General features: G+C 45.3%; 1 protein-coding gene across 6 annotated transcripts in view; it reads left to right on the forward strand.

The window, feature by feature from the left end:
* Nucleotides 1–12510: 12510 nt before the first annotated feature.
* The window catches only part of OLAH (oleoyl-ACP hydrolase), a 113701-nt gene continuing 107627 nt past the window's right edge, over nt 12511–18584 (forward strand). For 2 of the 6 annotated variants that reach the window (XM_075125878.1, XM_075125880.1), the window contains exon 1: nt 12794–12882. Coding sequence is in view for 1 of the 6 variants with exons in the window: in XM_075125876.1 (XP_074981977.1) it covers nt 12620–12882 (263 nt within the window). In the remaining 5 variants the exon portion in view is untranslated. Of the gene's footprint in view, nt 12883–18584 lie in introns of all 6 variants that reach the window. The other 4 variants (XM_075125876.1, XM_075125881.1, XM_075125879.1 and 1 more) reach the window with 4 other exon arrangements.

Genomic DNA, 18584 nt, shown 5'->3' on the forward strand with positions numbered 1-18584 from the left:
TGGGATGTAGTGTGGTGCATCAGGGGGTGGAATGTAGCCAGACAGCCAGCCCCCCCCCCCTCAGACCAGCATTGCTGGAAACACAGGAGGAAGCAGGAACAGGGCACTTAACATATATTCCAGCACAGCCTTTGAAGCACAGGTGTGCTGCTACAATGTGCCTCTGGGAACAGATACGACGATTAAGCTCACAGCAGGCAGAGGCCCTGTGACAGACCTGGCTCTTAGCCCCTACTAAGTAGCGTGATGCACACACACCAACATCCTAGGTGGGAAAATATTTACCCTGATAAAAGAAATGTCCAGTAGTCGAAACTTATTGTTTCTCTCCCTTGCAAGTGTAAACTACTCTTGCAAAAGCTGGCGTCACCCCGACAGACCAGCCTCAATTTGGCATAAGAAAGGAGAAAGAGAATAAAGGAGTACAGAGGTATAAGTAGGGGACCTACAGCACCATGATTTTTGAGTGCTTTTCACTATCTATCTGCTGGTCAGATAAGTGACAGCCTCCCAAGGCTTCTGCAGCTAAGAGGGTCCCTACGCCTTGTCCCTTATTCGTCTTTCCGCGGAATTGAGTGACCGATCCTGGCTTGGCACCGCTGGAATCGAGAGATGCAAGGAGGGTAAGAAGCACCCACACCTGATCTCCTATCTTTAGTGTACACATATTTTGAAATAGAGCTCTATACTTTGTTTTCTTTCTTTGGGATTGTGGCTTCAGTTTTGTAACTTGTTTGTGTGTGTGTAACATCTCTACATTTAAATAAGTAGGCACTAGCAATTTTGTAACCACATGATTAGAATCTAGCTTAATAAATTTTGGTAACCATTTATGCATAAGCCTGACTTGTTTTCTCTGGTTTACTGTAAAGCAGCCATCACAATTAAAGAACCTCAGCCGTTTTGGCTCTAAAGCCTGGCCATTAGGTGAGAGTACTAAGAGCCTAGCGTTGAGTTGTGCCGCCTCCACGGGGCAAACTCTTGGGGCACCTGTCAGTCAATCCTGGCTGCCCACTGCGAAGGAGCTCTGAGCTCTAGCAGTTAAAGTCACGGGTGTGGAGAGGCTCTTAGTGCTGCCATTGGGGCACCTGTCAGTCAGTATTGACTGCCCGCTGCGAAGGAGCTCTGAGCTCTAGCAGTTAAAGTCACGGGTGGTTAGGACCTTGGGGCATCCGTCAGCCTAGCCCGGGCTGCCCGCCGCGAAGGGACAGTGCGTCCTAGCGGTTAAAGTCACGGATGGTATAAACGGGCATAGCTGGCACCTCACCAAACATCCTTGGCCGTCGGCTAACAATAACCCATTTTACTTTTTCAGATAAATAGATTGATTTAATTGAACATTTTACCTTTAAGCTTGCTATTATGTAACATTTATTTTAAAATACTTGTCGCCTTTATCTGTCCCTCCTTCTCCTTCTCTTTATTCCTCCTTTCTGTCAGTTGACTGTGTATCCTAGTGCTTCTTTCACTCCCTCCTTTTGTTACCCCCTTCAAACATAAAATGTTTCTGTCTTTCCTTCTATCTCATCTGTCCCACTTTTTATGCATTTTCCCCAAACCATTCCTTTCAACCTCTTTTTCCCTTCTCCCTGCTGTGATAAATAAAGGGGGGGAGATAACTCCCTTTGATGGACACCTAGCCAGCCAGTTAGCTGTAAAATCCCTCTTGGTAGTTGTTCTTTATTTGCTTTACCTGTAAAGGGTTAAAAAGTCCCCTAGGTAAAGAAGAAAAAAAAGTGGGCACCTGACCAAAAGAGCCAATGGGAAGGCTAGAACTTTTTAAAATGGGGAAAGAAACTTTCCTTTTGTTTCAGAGTAACAGCCGTGTTAGTCTGCATTCGCAAAAAGAAAAGGAGTACTTGTGGCACCTTAGAGACTATCCAATTTATTTGAGCATAAGCTTTCGTGAGCTACAGCTCACTTCATCGGATGCATGAAGTGAGCTATAGCTCACGAAAGCTTATGCTCAAATAAATTGGTTAGTCTCTAAGGTGCCACAAGTACTCCTTTTCTTTTTCCTTTTGTTGTTCTCTCTGGGCTGGAGGGACACAGGGCAGTAATGCTGTAAGTAGCTTTAAGTCAGGTATGATTACAGATTATCAATTCAAAACTCGAACCTACTTATCTGGAGCCTCAGAAGTGTAAGTAAAATTAGGGAATATCTAAAAGGATGTGATTAGGGTTATTTTTTATTTCTCATTGGCTTGTGGATTTCCTCTGTGCTAATCCCAGATGCTTTTGTTTGCTTGTAATCTTTAAACTGAAGATCTGGGGTTTAAATCTTTAAACCCTAGAAGGCTATTTTTGGTGCTTAATTTTTGGAATTGCTCTTTTAAAATCTAGCAAATGCCTAAGTTCCAGAAGTATTTTCTTTCTTTTTGTTTTTATAAAATTCATTTTTTTTAAGAACAGGATTGGATTTTTGGTGTCCCAAAAGGTTTTTGCATGTTGGTTGATTAGCTGATAGCCACAGCTAATTTCCTTTGATTTCTTTCTTAGTTCTTCCCTGGAGGGGGGGGGGGTGAAAGAGCTTGAGAGTACCCCAAAGGGAGGAATTCCTAAGTGCTCCTTCCTGGGTTCAAAGGGTTTTTGCATTTGGGTGGTGGCAGCATTTACCAAGCCAAGGTCAGAGAAAAGCTGTAACCTCGGGAGGTTAATACAACCCTGGAGTAGCAAGTATTAATTTTTAAAATCCTTGCAGGCCCCTACTTCCTTCACACAGTGACAGAGGTGGGATTCAGCCTTGACACCTGCCTTTACCTTTGTGATATTGATACAATCAGGAAATAAACGGGGCAGTCAGGAAGGGGGTGGGGGGTTGGATGGGGTAGTCAGGGGTACGGGTGCCGGGGGCAGTCAGGGAACAGGGAGAAGGGGTGGTTGGATGGGGCATGGGTCCCAGAAGGGCAGTCAGGAATGAGAGGAGGGGTTGGATAGGATGGCGGGGGTCAGTTAGGGGCGGGGTCTGGGGGTGGTCAGGAGATGGGGGGGGGGGCGGATAGGAGATGGGGGCCGGGCCGCGACCCCCTCCCCTAACCGGTCCTCCATACAATTTCTGAAATCCAATGCGGCCCTCAGGCCAAAAAGTTTGCCTGCCCCTGATCTAATATCTAAACTGTATTGTTACATCTATTCACCTAAATGTGAGTTATTGCTGATTATGTACTCTATGTATCATATGACTTTTAAAAACAAACTTTATATTTGTGGATAATCTAAGCACTATACCCAGATGTACAGACACTCTTTTCCCAACCTATGTATTATATACTGTTTTTTAACATTAGCTTTAATAAAAAATTTTATATCTGGCACATAAATACCTTGCAATGCCGGCTACAAAAGTACCAGGTGAACGCCTGTTCTCACTTTCAGGTGACATTATAAATAAGAAGTGGACAGTCTTATCTCTTTTAAATGTAAACAGGCTTGTTTGTCTTAGCAATTCGCTGAACAAGAAGTAGGACTGAGTCAACTTGTAGGCTTTAAGGTTTTACATTTGTTTTATTTCTGAGTGTGGTTATGTAACAAAAAAAAATCTACATTTGTAAGTTGCACTTTCACAATAAAGAGATTGCACTACCCTGCCTGTATGAGGTGAATTGAAAAATACTATTTCTTTTGTTTTTTTTCACAGTGCGAATCTTTGTAAAAAAATAATATAAAGTGAGCACTGTACTCTTTGTATTTTGTGTTGTAATCAAAATCACTATTTTGAAAATGTAGAAAAACATCCAAAAAATTTATAAAAAATTTCAGTTGCTATTCTATCATTGATTAACAGTGCAATAAAAACTGTGCTTAATTATAATTTTTTTTAATTGAGTTAATTTGTTTTGAGTTAATCGTTTGAGTTAACTGCGATTAATTGACAGCCCTAGTAGTTATCAATGGTTTACTGTCAAAATGTGAGGATGTATCTAGTGGGATCCCACAGGGCTTCATCCTGGGTCCAGTACTAGTTGTCAGTTTGATTAATGACTTGGATGGAGTGAAGAGTATACTTATAAAATTTGCACATGACACTAGGCTGAGAGGGGCTACAAGCACTTAAAAATAACCTTGCTAAATTGGAGAATGAGGCCTGGTATACACTGTGGGGGGTGGGGGGGAGGGATCAATCGAAGTTACACAACTTCAGCTACGTGAATAACGTAGCTGAAGTCTACGTACTTAGATCTACTTACTGCAGTGTCTTCACTGCGGTAAGTCAACTGCTGACGCTCCCACATCAACTCTGCCTGTGCCTCTCACTCCGGTGGAGTACCGGAGTCAACGGGAGAGCGCTCAGCGGTTGATTTATCATATCTTCACTGCTGGATCAATTGCTCCGGTGGTAAGTGTAGACATGCCCTTAGTCTGAAATCAACAAGATGAAATTCAATAAAGATGAATGCAAAAAACTACACTTAGGAAGGAAAAATATGCACAACGGGGAATAAATGGCGAGGCAATAGTATTGCTGAAAAGGATCTGTGGGTTATAGTTGATCACAAATTGAATTTGAGCCAACAATCTAATGCAATTTCAGAAAAGTCTCAAATCACTGCTCTAAATCAGGAAGATGGGGGATTTGAAGCTGGGTCTCCCACATCCTGGGTTAGGGCTCTAACCAGTGGGCTAAAGTTTATAAGGGGACCAGGGGCACCACCACCACTACTACTTCCGTGTGTGTGTGTGTTTTGTTTTGGGGGTGTGTGTGTGAAGAACGGATTAAGTGCCAAACTCCAGGAGAGGATTCACAGCTGTAAGTCCCAAATAGAGATGAGGCACCTCCCTCCAACTCAGATTTATGTACCTAAAGTCCCTTTGAGGGGTGTGGCTAAAGCCACACTGTCCTTGTTGTTTCCTATTGGCTAGTTTGGGCAGCTCCCCACTCAGTTCGCTGGCTTTTGTGCACAGGGTGCAGGTTACCTTCTGGCCTGAAGCAGGAGATGTTTCTCACTGAAGGTAACTCTTTGCAGCTTCAGTGAGAAACATCTCCCCCTTCAGGCCAAAAGGTAACCAGCACCTTACTAGAATGGACTCAAATAATCAAGGACACAGCAGTGCTTTATTTTATCTCCATTGTAGGCTGAATGCACGGCCTCTTTGGACACCACGTTTAGATGATGGGTTCCATGTACTGCAGTCTGGATACCTCTCTTTCTTTTTAGTGCTCACCCATATATCTGTTCTGGAGCCAGCATTTGAAATTCCCACTGTCCAGACTAGGAAGAGCTCGAAATTTCTCTTGAGGAGGTTTTTTGTTTCTTTGGTTTCATCATCTTTTTCTACTCCTAGCAAAAGAGCAAGGAATTTCTGTGCCCGAACTCTTCATAGATCATGCACTCACTAGAGGGTAACTACTAGTCTAGGCTAGGGGTTTTTTCTATATAATCAGAGATGACAGATAAGAATATATTTTCATTTTCTTGGGCCTGGCATCACTCAGAAGTAAACTGTAAAATTGTTATCTGAACTTCTTTCCCAGGGAACCCTGCCCCCATTCAACCCCCTGTTCCCACCCCTACCCCTATCCACACCCCTGCCCTCTGACCACCACCCCGAACTCCCCTGCCTTCTATCTGACCCCCCATGCTCCGTACCCCCTTACCGCACTGCCTGGAGCACCAATTCTGCAGTTACTCGTTGGAGTATTTTTTGTTGGAGAATTGCGACTTTTCTGTCTGAAATGGAGTGACCAGGGAGGTTGAAGTGGTCTCCAACTGGTTTTTGAATGTTATAATTCTTGATGTCTGCAGAATTGGAATTAATTTGCGAACTGGACACCATTAAATTAGGCTTGAATAAAGATTGGAGGTGGATGGATCATTACACAAAGTAAAAGCTATTTCCCCATATTAATTTTTCCCCTACCATTACTCATACCTTCTTGTCAATTGTTTGAAATGGGCCACCCTGATTATCACTACAAAAGTTTTTTTTCTCCTGCTGATAATAGCCTACCTTAATTGATTAGTCTCATTACAGTTGTTATGGCAACACCCATTTTTTCATGTTTTCTGTGTGTGTAACATATCTTCCTTCTGTATTTTCCACTGCATGCATTTGATGAAGTGGGTTTTAGCTTATGCCCAGATAAATTTGTTAGTCTCTAAGGTGCCACAAGTACTCCTCGTTTTTTTTCTAGTGATTAACATTAGGCTCTTAAATCTATATTATTTAGGTACCAAAATAAGTGGCCTTTTCCCCCCCACAAATGTACTGAGTGTCCAACAACTTCCCTTGAAGCTATTTTTTTTTAATTTGGGTGCCCAAATATGGATTTAGGAGTCTAACTTTAGGCACCCATTTTTAAAAATCAATCTTGGATACTTTTATGGCCTCCATTATGGCAGTATCTTAGCACCTCACATTCTTTAATATATATATCCTCATAACTCCCCTGTGAAGTAGGGGAGTGCTATTATCTCCATTTTACAGATGCAGAACTGAGGCATGAAGAGACTGAGGGCTGGTCTTCACTATGGGGAGATTGACTCTGCTGTAATCAATGCAGCAAGAATCAGGTTAGCAAGTCTAGTGAAGACCCGCTAAATTGATGGCAGAGCGCTCTCCAGTCGATCTCGGTACTCCAGCTCTTCAAGAAGAGTAAGGGAAGTCAACCGGAGAGCGTCTCCCGTTGACACAGAACAGTGAAGACACCAGGGAAGTCGACCTAAGCTACGTTGACTCCAGCTATGTTGTTCAAGTAGCTGGAGTAGTGTAACTTAGGTCGATTTACCCCCGTAGTGAAGACAAGCCCTAAGGCCCAGATCCTTAAAGGTATTTAGGCACCTAGCTCCCACTGATTACAATGGCAATTAGATACTTAAAAACTTTTGGGGATATGGGCCCATATGACCTGCTCAGTGTCACATAGAAAGTCCGTGGTGGAACGAGGGAATTGAACCGGAGTCATTCAAGTCCCAGGTTAGCATCCTAAACCTGACCATCCTGCCAAAAATCTTGTCTACAGTAAATAATGTGTACAAGCAATAATAATTTTTGAGTCTTGGCTGCAGCTACAATTTTTTTACTTCTTTAACTTTTTACTTGCTTATAAGTTAGGTAGAGAAATTATAAGACGAATGGCCTTTAACTAGGGATGAAAGCAACTTAAGGGAGTTCTTGGTGTGCAGGGTGGCCAAGGTCCTGCGTGGGGGGCGGAGGGCTCAACCGGAAGAGGCGGGGCCTTGGGTGGAAGGGGCGGGGCAGGGGGCTGATTCCCCCACTCAGCCCTTCAGCACAGCCCGGCAGTGGGCCGGCAGCGATTTAAAGGGCCCGGGGCTCCTGGCCGCCGCTAGTGCTACCCCAGGGCTCCAGCGGTGATTTAAAGGGCCTGGGGCTCTGGCTGCGGTAACGGCAGGTGGGTGCTCCAGGCCCTTTAAATCACTGCCAGAGCCCCATGGTAAGGGTAGCAGTGGCTGGGATCCCCAGGGCTCTGGCCGCTGCTGGGAGCCTCAGGACATTTTAAATTGCTGGGCCATGGGGAAGCTGCTCCTTTTGGCCCCCCTCAGCAGCCCTGCTGGTACGGTCGGCTGCGTACTGGCTCTTGCCAGTACGCTGTACCGGACTGTACCAGCTTACTTTCACCTCTGCCTTTAACCTAATTTCTATCATAAACATTAGTTACAGGACATTTTAAAATAGGTTTGCTTAACATAGTACTAAATTTATGAGAGCAGTTAGTGATAGTGAGTATTGCCTTTAATGTGCATGGCACCTCTGCCCATTAGGACTACAAATTGTTTGGCAGAAAAAAGAGATGATCTGAGTAAATAACTGAAAGGTTATATGGATATGCTGTTCCTGGTTGATAGGAACTCGAGAACTGTGTATTTTTAAGATTTAAACTCGAACATCTGTTAAGAAAAGGAAAAAAAAAAAGAGGTTACTAAAAAAAGTAGAGATTAGCTCAGACATTGCCTGTCAAATGGGGCCACCATGTGGCAATTTAAAGACATATGCCACAAAGGGAAAATGTACGGGTGGCTTTTCATAATCTAACTAATTACAACAGAATATGCTCAATAGTTTAAGTTAATTTATTCAACTAAGAAAATCAAAACCATGGTTTTGCACTAAAAAAATATTAAGTTTACACTTTCTATTAGTGTGATTTTAATCAAGTTAAGGAACAATGACTGAAGATGAACTACTAAAATAGCTTTTAGAAAGATACAACATTTTAAAGGAAAACAGAATAGGAACATAACACAAAATTGGGGTCCTGCATGTAGATTCTTGTGGTAACTAACCACGAAACTAACTAGAAATTCACAGAAAATATTTACTGCAGCAGCACAGACAACTCAGTAAAACTAACATATTTTTACTTTTCCATTACTGTGTGGATTTGAATCACTCCCATGGTATGTAAGCATGGCATTCAAGAGCTGTCTGCAAGAAAATACTTCAGCCAGTTTGTCATGGTACATGAAAATGTGTAAATATTCCTTCTCCATTCCTTTTAAACAAACAACTTCAAACTGCAATTTGAAATTGTAAACTTTTAGAACTCTTAGATTGAACTTTTTTATCCCCCACTTCAATTGACTGGTTTTATATGGTTCATATATAACAGCTAGTTTCAACTTCAAAATCGCCTGATTCTCAAAATTCAGGTTATGTATCTTCTGTCATTTGATCTGGAGATGTCTAGGCTAAGATTGAGTGCTGTAGTCAAATATGTACAACAAGACAGACTTAACAAGAACAGGAGAAGAGGAAAGGCTTAAGAAACTCTAATATATGATAAGATGATCTAAAGTCATTGATACAAAGTCCAGATGTCTTACACGCTAGGCACAGAGCGGCCACATCCTATTCACTTCCAGAGAAAAAGGGGATGCTGAAAAAAACCACAGGAAAAGAGAAGTTAGAAAGAGATAAGAAAAGAAAGATGAAAGGTGAACTGACAACAGGCATTGTTCAAACTCTTTCCCCCTTCTCTTTGGTTTAAAAAAGAAAACACAACTGAATATACTTCTACCATATTTCCATAATTTATTATCTTTCATCTCTAATTTATCATCTTTCAGTCACTCATTCTTTTTCTGTTACTCTTTCACGTTCTTATTCTCTTGCCTTCCCGTTTTTCATATTTCATTTTCTGTTCTGTTCTTCCCTGATTCTGCACTCTTCTTGCCTTTATTCCTTTTGTAATATTACTTCTGCATGTGCTTTAATTAGCTACCTGGAAAAAGGATAATTTTTCCTTACCTGTATATTGGTTTTCTTGAGAGTGAACATCTGCCAATTCTAGGACTCTATCAAACCAACTCCTGTCTCAGAGGCAGTCCACCTAAAAACATTTCTGTGTTGGTGCCTAAATCTGGCTTCAGAGAGCATTTCCGAAGTGTAATACCAAGATTTACAAAGAGAAATACCAAGAATTGGTAGCCCTGAATAAAGTACCAAGAATAGCCCTGTGGTGGTCTGCTTCGTCCTGTAACTCAGCCGTATGTCTGGGAGATCTTTAGTCCTACCTGCTGGGATTTCCTCTGAGACCGCTTCCCAAACATTCAGATCGACTTCAGATTTTGTCACTCAGATATCTTTATTTGGCATGCAGCAAGGCTCCGCTGAGTTGATCAGACGCAAATGCTGGGAGTGGTTGCACGGTACATCACAGATCCAAAGTTACACAGAAACTTTCTTCCTTTATATACCTTTACATGTCACATTGAATTTACTATATATTGTATCACATGTGTTTGGAGTAGTTTGGTTACTTTGTAGGAATCAATACTTGTACAGCATCCTCTGGCCACGCACTGTCCATGTACGATCTACTCTTTACCTCATCTTTATGTTCCTAACCTCTCTGGTCCATAGTTATCTCGTTCATTGTAAATAGTTCCCTGGATGTTCCCGCCCCTTATCTTAGCTAGTACAGATATTGTGTCTCTTAGTTTACTGCCCCATTTACCTATCTCACTTAGCACAGCCATTCTGTTTTCAGTTGCTAATCTATTTACCTCCCTAATCCTGCCTCCCAACAAATGAGAACTCACCCATGTCTAATTACTCACCTCAATCTACGTTTATGCTGCCCCTTCTGAGGAAACCTGAGTTCAGCACACCACTGGTCTGGCAGTATCATGCGGGAGGTTTGTCCCAACATCAGTCCTTGGCTCTGGGGTCTTTATGCCCCTACCCCATGTGAGCTGGTAGGGGAACCCAGGCCCAGCTTTTACTCTGGGTTCAAGCCGAAGGACCCTGCATGAAGCAGATGAGGTCTGTTCTCTGGGCTACTTCCTACCATGACCTGCAGCTAGGCCACTATCACAGTCTCTTCCCCAGCTGACTTTTCTGCAGGACTCAAAACAAAGGGGATCCAAACTACTTGAGGACCTGTGTATGCAATCGGCCTCATTAACTCCTTCAGGCCCAGTATAGAGTTGACATACCCCAGCATACTGAATATCTGGTGTTCCTGGGCTGCCAACCATTGGACTATTGTGTCCACATTTACTTTGTAACAGTGGGAGAGCAAAGCCCCATTTCTTTGTGGATAAAAGTTGTTAGCTGCCCACATACCTGAAAAGGAAATCTTAAAATTAGGAAATGATTCCCTGTAAGCTGCTTAAATGGATGACAAAATACTAGCTTTAAAAGCCCTTGCCACCTATTCTATCTTATATATAAATAAAAAGGCATCCTATTTTCAAAAGAAACCATCCATTTAAATAAATCTTGATGGTTTGGTGACATGAAGAGAATGGAGAATAAACTCTACTGGGCAGGATAGTTTAAGAGAGAATAATAGAAGAGAAATTTCCTGATGGAATTCCATTTTCCCTTTAATTTTTGTATGGAATTCTAGAGCTGTTCTAAGGGCAACTTCATTGATAAAGAATTGCAAGAGTAATCTTGATATAATTTTCAGCATCCGTTACCAGTTACACGATAGATTAATCAGTAGATCCAACACTATTCAGGGAAGTACAATCCAGGTACTGATCAGTTGAACTCCCACATGGAAAAAACTGAACTCACAGATTTTCCTTCAATTAGTTAGATCACATAGATTTGTTTTAAGATGATGGAGATGAAAGAGTTCAAATATGAGCATTGAACTATCAGCTAAAGAGATGGTATATGATGTTCAACTACTCCATGATAAAGTAAACCTGCAGCCCAACAAACTTGGATAACATTTTCCAATAAACCAGAATTGATTAATATGATGTAATGGGTGTATAGAAGAGTGTGTGAACCTGTTTGTATCATAGGACTATAGCTTTCTCTGAGTAATCATCATCTATGAACTAAAGTCTGGACTGGTCGCTAACAACTGCATCTAAAGTAGCAACCACCTGATTGGACTCAGACTATCAGAGTTGGAAGGGACCTCTGGAGATCATCTAGTCCAACCCCCTGCTCAAAGCAGACACAATCCCCAATTTTTTTTGCCCCAGATCCCTAAATGGCCCCCTCAAGGATTGGGCTCACAACCCTGGGTTTAGCAGGCCAACGCTCAAACCACTGAGCTATCCCTCTCCCCCCCATGAATAATCCTAGAATACTCAAGAAGCTGACAGAAGAAATATCTGAGTCATTAGTGATCATCTTTGAAAAGTAATGAAAGACTGGAGAGATTCCTGAAGACTGTAAAAGGGCAAATATAATGCCGATATATAAAAAAAGGAAATAAGGACAATCTGGGGAATTAGACGAGTCAGTTTAATTTCAGTACCTGGAAAGATAATGGAGCAAGTAATTAAGCAATCAGTTTCAAACACCTAGAAGATAATAAGGTGATAAGTAATGGTCAGCATGGATTTGTCAAGAACAAATTCTGTCAAACCAACCTAATAGCTTTCTTTGACAGGAAAACAAGCCTTGTGAATAGCGGGGAACTGGTAGATGTGGTATATCTTGACTTTCGTAAGGCTTTGATACTCCATGAAGGCATGACCGTCTCATAAACAAACTAGGAAAATACAACCTAGATGGAGCTACTATAAGGTGGGTGCAAATCTGGTTGGAAAACCATTCCCAGAGAGTACTTATCAATGATTCACAGTCAAGCAGGAAGGGCATATCAAGTGGGGTCCCACAAGGATCAGTTCTGAGTCAGGGTCTGTTCAATATCTTCAGTGACTTAAATAATGGCATAGAGAGAACACTTATAAAGTTTGCAGATGATACCAAGCTGGGAGCGGTTGCAAGTGCTTTGGAGGATAGCATTAAAATTCAAAATGACTCCAAGGGATATTGGCCCGCCAAGCTTTGTCTGGGCAGGTAATTCGCCAGGACCAACCAGCGTCCTAGGCACACCACCTCAGAGTGCCTCGGGCACTCCGCCCTACTCTCTGCTGGCACGTGACCCTCATAGCCCGCACCTCCCTCCTACCGACGCCCCGCCCCCGCGGCGTCCCGGCCCCGCCTCTTCGCCTAATTCCCCACGCGCCCCAAGCCGCATCTTCGCGCACTTGACAGTTGGCTCTCTTAAGAGCACGCGCCCCTTTAAAGCATCTGCCGCCCTGGGCCCCGCCCCCTCCTGCTTTTTGATTGGCTGGCGGAGCCGGTGCTCTGCGGTCCTGGCAGCTGCGACTCAAAGGCGCCGCGGTTGCTCCGGCTGCCGAGGGCGGGGGACCCCGGCTCCCTCCCTGCCTGTGCCGGCCGGATGCGCAGCAGCACCTGCCGCTCAGACAGCGGCACCAGGAGGGGGAGACACGGGGGCCTCGTCCTCCCCTGGGGTGGCGGCGGTGGCAGCCCGGAGAGCAGGAGGCCGGGAACAAAGGCTCCGCGCCAGCCCCTGTGGCTCCACCTGCCGCCCGCGGCGATGGCTTCCCTCAGCCTGGGGGGGCTGAACGTCTCGGCCCGTAGGAAGAGCGTCCAGTCCCGCAACGCGGCGGTGGAGAGGAGGAACCTGATCACCGTCTGCAGGTGACTCCCCAGCCCCGCGGCTCCTCCCCGCTCCGCCTCTGTCTCGTGCCCGCCCTCTGGGGAGGCGAGTTCCCCTCCTTCGCTGCCCCCAGCGCCGGGCTGTGCCCGCCTCCGTCGGCGCGGCTGAAATCGCTTTCCACCCCCGCGCCCCGCCTTGGGCAGGTGAATCCCCTGCTCCGCCCTCTGGATCCCAGCCCCTGGGCGCGCAGCTGGCTGGTCCCCGTCGCCCTGGGCAGCGTGTCCGCCGGGCTGAGAGGGGGACTCTGCGCGTGGCCTGACCCATGGTGGCCCCTGGCAGCACGGCAGGCTGTGCGCCCGCCCTCGGTACGGGGAGGGGGTTGCCTGGCTTTGGGGCTGCAGTAGGATTAAAAACGAAGGATGGGAGTCTCCCTCCTGACTCAGCGCCTTTAAAAAATGGCTGTTTAGCAGCCTCCCAAGGACCCGGCCTAAACTGCTTGCTGGCTTTCTTCTTCTTGGCTTTGACAAGGCGGTGTGTGTATTTACCTGACTATAAAGTTAACGCTATTTAAACAAAATATTGGGACTAGTTCAGACTGGTAGCTTGAGACAAGAGGTTTGTTTTTTTGGCAAAATGTACTTGTTAGAGATTTTGCTGTACAATGTGAATATTTGTCAGTTCTATGTATGTTCACAACAGTTGAAGCAAGAACCAAGATGGTTTTTAAACTCTTGAGGATGTTTAATTAAAGTCTTTTTTTCTTCATTCAAGCATGTAGCATCTTACAACTTAAGATATAATTTAGTTTCTCCATATATATGCCAAATTAAAAACAAAAAACAGAAGACCAAAACAATGCCCCTAAGGATAAACAACAGAGGGAAAAGGGCAATTAGAGACAAAACAAATCATTACAAAATTGGAAGTCAGTCCTGTTGAGGAAAATTGAAATGAGCATAAACTGTGGCAAGTAAAGTGTAAACGTATAATTAAGCAGGCAAAAAAAAGAATTTGAAGAGCAACTGCAGAACACACAAAAATAGCACATTTTTTAACTATATCAGAAGCAGGAAGCCTGCCAAACGCTCAGTGGCGCTGCTGAACACTCAAGGAAGAAGAAAAGGAGTACTTGTGGCACCTTAGAGACTAACCAATTTATTTGAGCATAAGCTTTCGTGAGCTACAGCTCACTTCATCGGATGCAAGCTGTAGCTCACGAAAGCTTATGCTCAAATAAATTGGTTAGTCTCTAAGGTGCCACAAGTACTCCTTTTCTTTTTGTGAATACAGACTAACACGGCTGTTACTCAAGGAAGACAATGCCATTGTGAAGAAGCTAAATGAATTCTTTGCATTGATCTCCACTCCAGAGGATGTGAGGGAGGTCCCCACGCTTGAGCCAGTCTTTTTAGGTGACAAATTTGAAGAACTGTCTCAGACTGAGGTGTCAATAAAGGAGGTGTTAGTGCAAATGGGTAAATTTATCAAGACTAAGTCACCAGGACCAGGTGGTAATCCCCCAAGTGTTCTGAAGGAATTTAGACATAAAAGTTTAGAACTACTAACCAGTGCTGGGTTTACAATGGCACCAGTATTGCCATGGAGCTGGGCCCATGGAGCTGGGCCCATGCTCAGAAGGGGGCCTAGCCTACTCCACTTGTACTGCACCCCGAGACCCTGCTGGCTCCCCTGTCCACCACTTGCTCCTCTCAGCCTGCCCGCCGGCTGGCTGAGGGCTCCTCTCTGTCTCCGTCCCCATCCCCACCCCCCTGCTTCTCTCTGCCCCCTGGACAGACCCCAGTGCACCTCCGGCTTCGAGCAGTCTCTGCTCCCCACCACCTGTGGGGCCTTTCCGGAGATGAGCCACCTGGGACTGGTGCAGAAGCCTGGCCGGTCTCAGCCAGTGGGGCAGGACAACGGTGCGGGGGGTGTGTGTGCATTTGTGGAGGGGTCTGGGGTGGGTGCTGGGCATAGTGGGTCCGGGGGGCTCTGGCCATAGGGAGTCGGGGGAGCGTTGGGGTCTGTGTGGTGCAACATGGGCCCACCCCCCGAGGGGAAGGGGTATGCTGGCAGCACAGGGCCAGGCGGACCACTGTGCGTCTGGCAACTGCCGGGTTGTAAATAGTGCCCTCGTACTGGGCTGGGCATAGTGGGGCTGCCCATGCCATGCCCCATTGCCCCTGGCTGGCCCCTTGCTCTGGGGACTGACTTCCCCGTGCCATGCTACATTGCCTCCATGGGGGCCCACAAATGTTTGGCATCAGGCCCACAAAAGGTTAATCTGGCCTGCTACTAACTGGTATATAACCTATTGCTTAAATCATCCTCTATACCAGATGACTGGAAGATTGCTGATGTAATGCAGATTTTTTAAAACAGGCTCCAGAGTTGATCCTGGCAAGCCTAACTTTGGTATCAGGCAAATTGGTTGAAATTATAGTAGAGAACTGAATTACAGACACAGAGATGAACACAATATGTTGGAAAACATCAACACAACTTTGGTGAGGCATGATTTCCCTTTACAAATCTACTAGAATTCTTTAGGGTGTCAACAAGCATGTGGATATACTGTACTTGGACTTTCAGAAAGTCCTTGACAGGGTCATAGAAGATTAGGTTTGGAAGAGACCTCAGGAGGTCATCTAGTTCAACCCCCTGTTCAAAGAAGGATCAACCCCAACTACATCATCCCAGCCAGGGCTTTGTCAAGCCAGGCCTCTCCCATACAAAATAAGCAGTCATGGGATAAGAGGGAAAGTCCTCACATGGATCAGTAACTGGTTAAAAGATAGGAAACAAAGGGTAGGAATAAATGGTCAGTTTTCACAGTGGAGAAAGGTAAATAGTGGGGATCTGTACTGGGACCAGTGGTGTTCAACATATTCATAAATGATCTGGAAGAAGGGGTAAACAGTGCAGTGGCAAAATTTGCAGACTATACTCAATTAGGTGCCTACTAGATAACATGATGTGAGGGTTAAATTAGATTAGTATGTGCCATGCTGTTGCTGGCAACTGCCATACTATCCTTGGCCAATCCCACAATTGCTCTGGAGAGCTCCCTGTCTGTTTCTGTCTCTGTCCTCTAATACAGCCTCCCCCTGCCCACTATTTTTGAGGGGTTTGGGGACTCTGCAGTGATATCCGCAAACATTTCATCATGAATTTTCTCTCTTCTCCCCCTCAAGTTAGCCAGCTGCTCAACCACAGATAACAGGCCTGGTCCTTGAGGGTCTGGCTGGCTGGTCAGGTGGTGTGGCTGGGTTTTTTTCCCTATTCCTACAAAGTGGTGATTGTTCATATTCCAGCATTTCTGACTTTGCCTTCCTAAGATTCTTCCCAGTTTTGGAGAAACCTCAGAGATAAGTGGTGTGTGCATGAGGAAGGATGCACTGGGATTTTTGTCTATGCAGTATATAATATTTGACTTTGCTGTGGTACTTTGGAGGCTGGGGGTGGAGTTGTGAATTTATGTTCCTAGTCTAGCTTTGCTTTGGAAGTGTTTAAATATTGTTGGAAGAGTTAGCAGAGGGAATCTGGGGGCAAGCTGGGTAGTAATCCCCTCTACATCCCCTTTAGGCTGTCCTGACTCTCAGTGATATTGCATTGAGGCAAAGAACTAGGAGGAAGAGAATGGCCTTTTTCAAAAAGGCAAAAGACAGACCAGTGAGATATGCTATGAAGTTACTCATCAAGATGGTCACCCAGAAGTGCTGCAAGAGTTGAAGGGAGTTGCATGCTACACTGGGAGGAATGACCATAATTGAGCAATTTTTCAGTTTTAGATTCTGCTTTATCTCCCCTACAGACATAGTGAAAGAGCAGTAGCGGGGGAAAGATAGGGTTCTGCAATGATTTTGTGAAGCATTCGCTCTTCCCAGTCTTTCTCTATGTAAGCCTGCCAAAAGCCATTAGGAGCTTGGCAATCCCAACGGTAAAGCTCTTTTCCTGTAACAATGCATTATTACAGGACACTTTTACCGCAATGGGGAGTGTATAGTCTCTAACTTTCCGGCCATGCAATTTTCATGTCCACTTCATGTAAACAGAATACTAAGTAAACTTCTTTTCCTGTAACCATTTTCTCAATAAACTTTTGTGTTTTGCACAAAATGTATGTTTTATTTTTCAAATCTGCCACATGAAGGTGGTGGGGTAGATGTACCATTTTGAGCTGAGAAGCAGTGTGTGTTTCGGGGGGTGGTGGGAGGGGTGTTCATGGGCAAGACCACGTGACAGGGTGTACCAGCCGCACAGTGGTTCAAGAGGGATTAATCTTACTTTGTGGGCTGAGGAGGTTCTGCTGGGCATGCTCCTGTTGGAACATAGATCTGAAAGGGAGCAGCTCAGCTCATTCAGGGCTAACTGCCAAAGGGAATGGAGATGTTCTCAAGGTTCCTGTGGAAGGACTGCTAGCACTTCAGGATGAGGAGACCAGCCAGACGATGACTACCTACAACCCCCAGGCACCCAACACTGCAGAGGGAGGAGAGGCTGTGGGAACCCCGAGACACAAGTCAAGTAGGAAGTAATCCAGGGGAACTTAATGGGGAATTGGTCATAGAACTGGGGCTTAGCCTGATGTGTTTAGTAGGCCATGCAGTCCTAACCGAGAGGGCAGATTTATGGACTCTGGCCATTAGGCCACAACAACCCCCGCGGCCAGAGCCCTGAGATCCACTTGCCCCTTGCACCCGGAGCCCCAAGACCCCCTCCCCAACCCCCCCGTGGCCAGAGGACCACCTTGCCCCCCACCCATGTGGCTGGAGCCCTGAGACCCCTTTGTCCCCCTCTTCTCCACCCCTCCCCTCCCCGCACGGCTGGTGTAGTGTGAGAAACTATCTGTAGGAATTTGTTTCATCAGATAGCAGTTTTTCACAATCTTCTACATATGAGTAACTGCTACAGGTAGCAAATTCCTACAGATAGCAGTTTCTCACACTACACCAAAGCCCCAGGGTTCCCCTGGCCCAGCTGCAACCCCTCCCCCGCCCAGGAGTCCCAGGCTGGCCGCCCCCCCGCCCCTCCCCAAGAGGGCTGTTCTATAGACTCTGGCCATTAGGCCACGCCGCCCTGGTAGAGAGGATAGTTATATGGACTCTGGCCTTTAGACCACGTAGTCCGGCATAGGAGGACTATCTTGACGGATCCCCAAACATTAGGCCATACTACCCCGAGACTAGGGGCAGTCATTCAAACTCAGCCATGGGGCCATAATGCCCCTTCACCCCTTCCTCAAAAGGTGACAGAGTGTACCAGCCCTGCAACAGACACATGGGGAAGGGAAAGGAAAATAGTTAGATGGGTGTGTGCCCTCTGTGGCACGGGTCTAAAAAAGCTGATAATCAGGGCTTTAGCAAAAGACAGAGGCTGACGGCTTGGTTGAAATAGCTGCCATTCTGGAAATATGTATGGGGGCTGAATGGCCAGCATGGGCTGAGGGACGCAGAGAGGTGGGGACCTCACAGTCAGAAAGGCTCCTAACTCACATTGTGCCAGCAATGCCCCTTTGCCATGTACGTTGGCCAAACCGGACAGTCTCTACGTGAAAGAATAAATGCACACAAAGCTGACATCAGGAATTATAACGTTCAAAAACCAGTAGAAGAACACTTTAATCTCTCCAGTCACTCAATAACAGACCTAAAAGTGGCAATTCTTCAACAACAAAACTTCAAAAACAGACTCCAACTTGAAGCTGCAGAACTGGAATTAATTTGCAAACTGGATACAATCAGAT

This window comes from Caretta caretta, chromosome 2 (genome assembly GCF_965140235.1).
Source record: "Caretta caretta isolate rCarCar2 chromosome 2, rCarCar1.hap1, whole genome shotgun sequence".
NCBI lineage: Eukaryota > Metazoa > Chordata > Testudines > Cheloniidae > Caretta > Caretta caretta.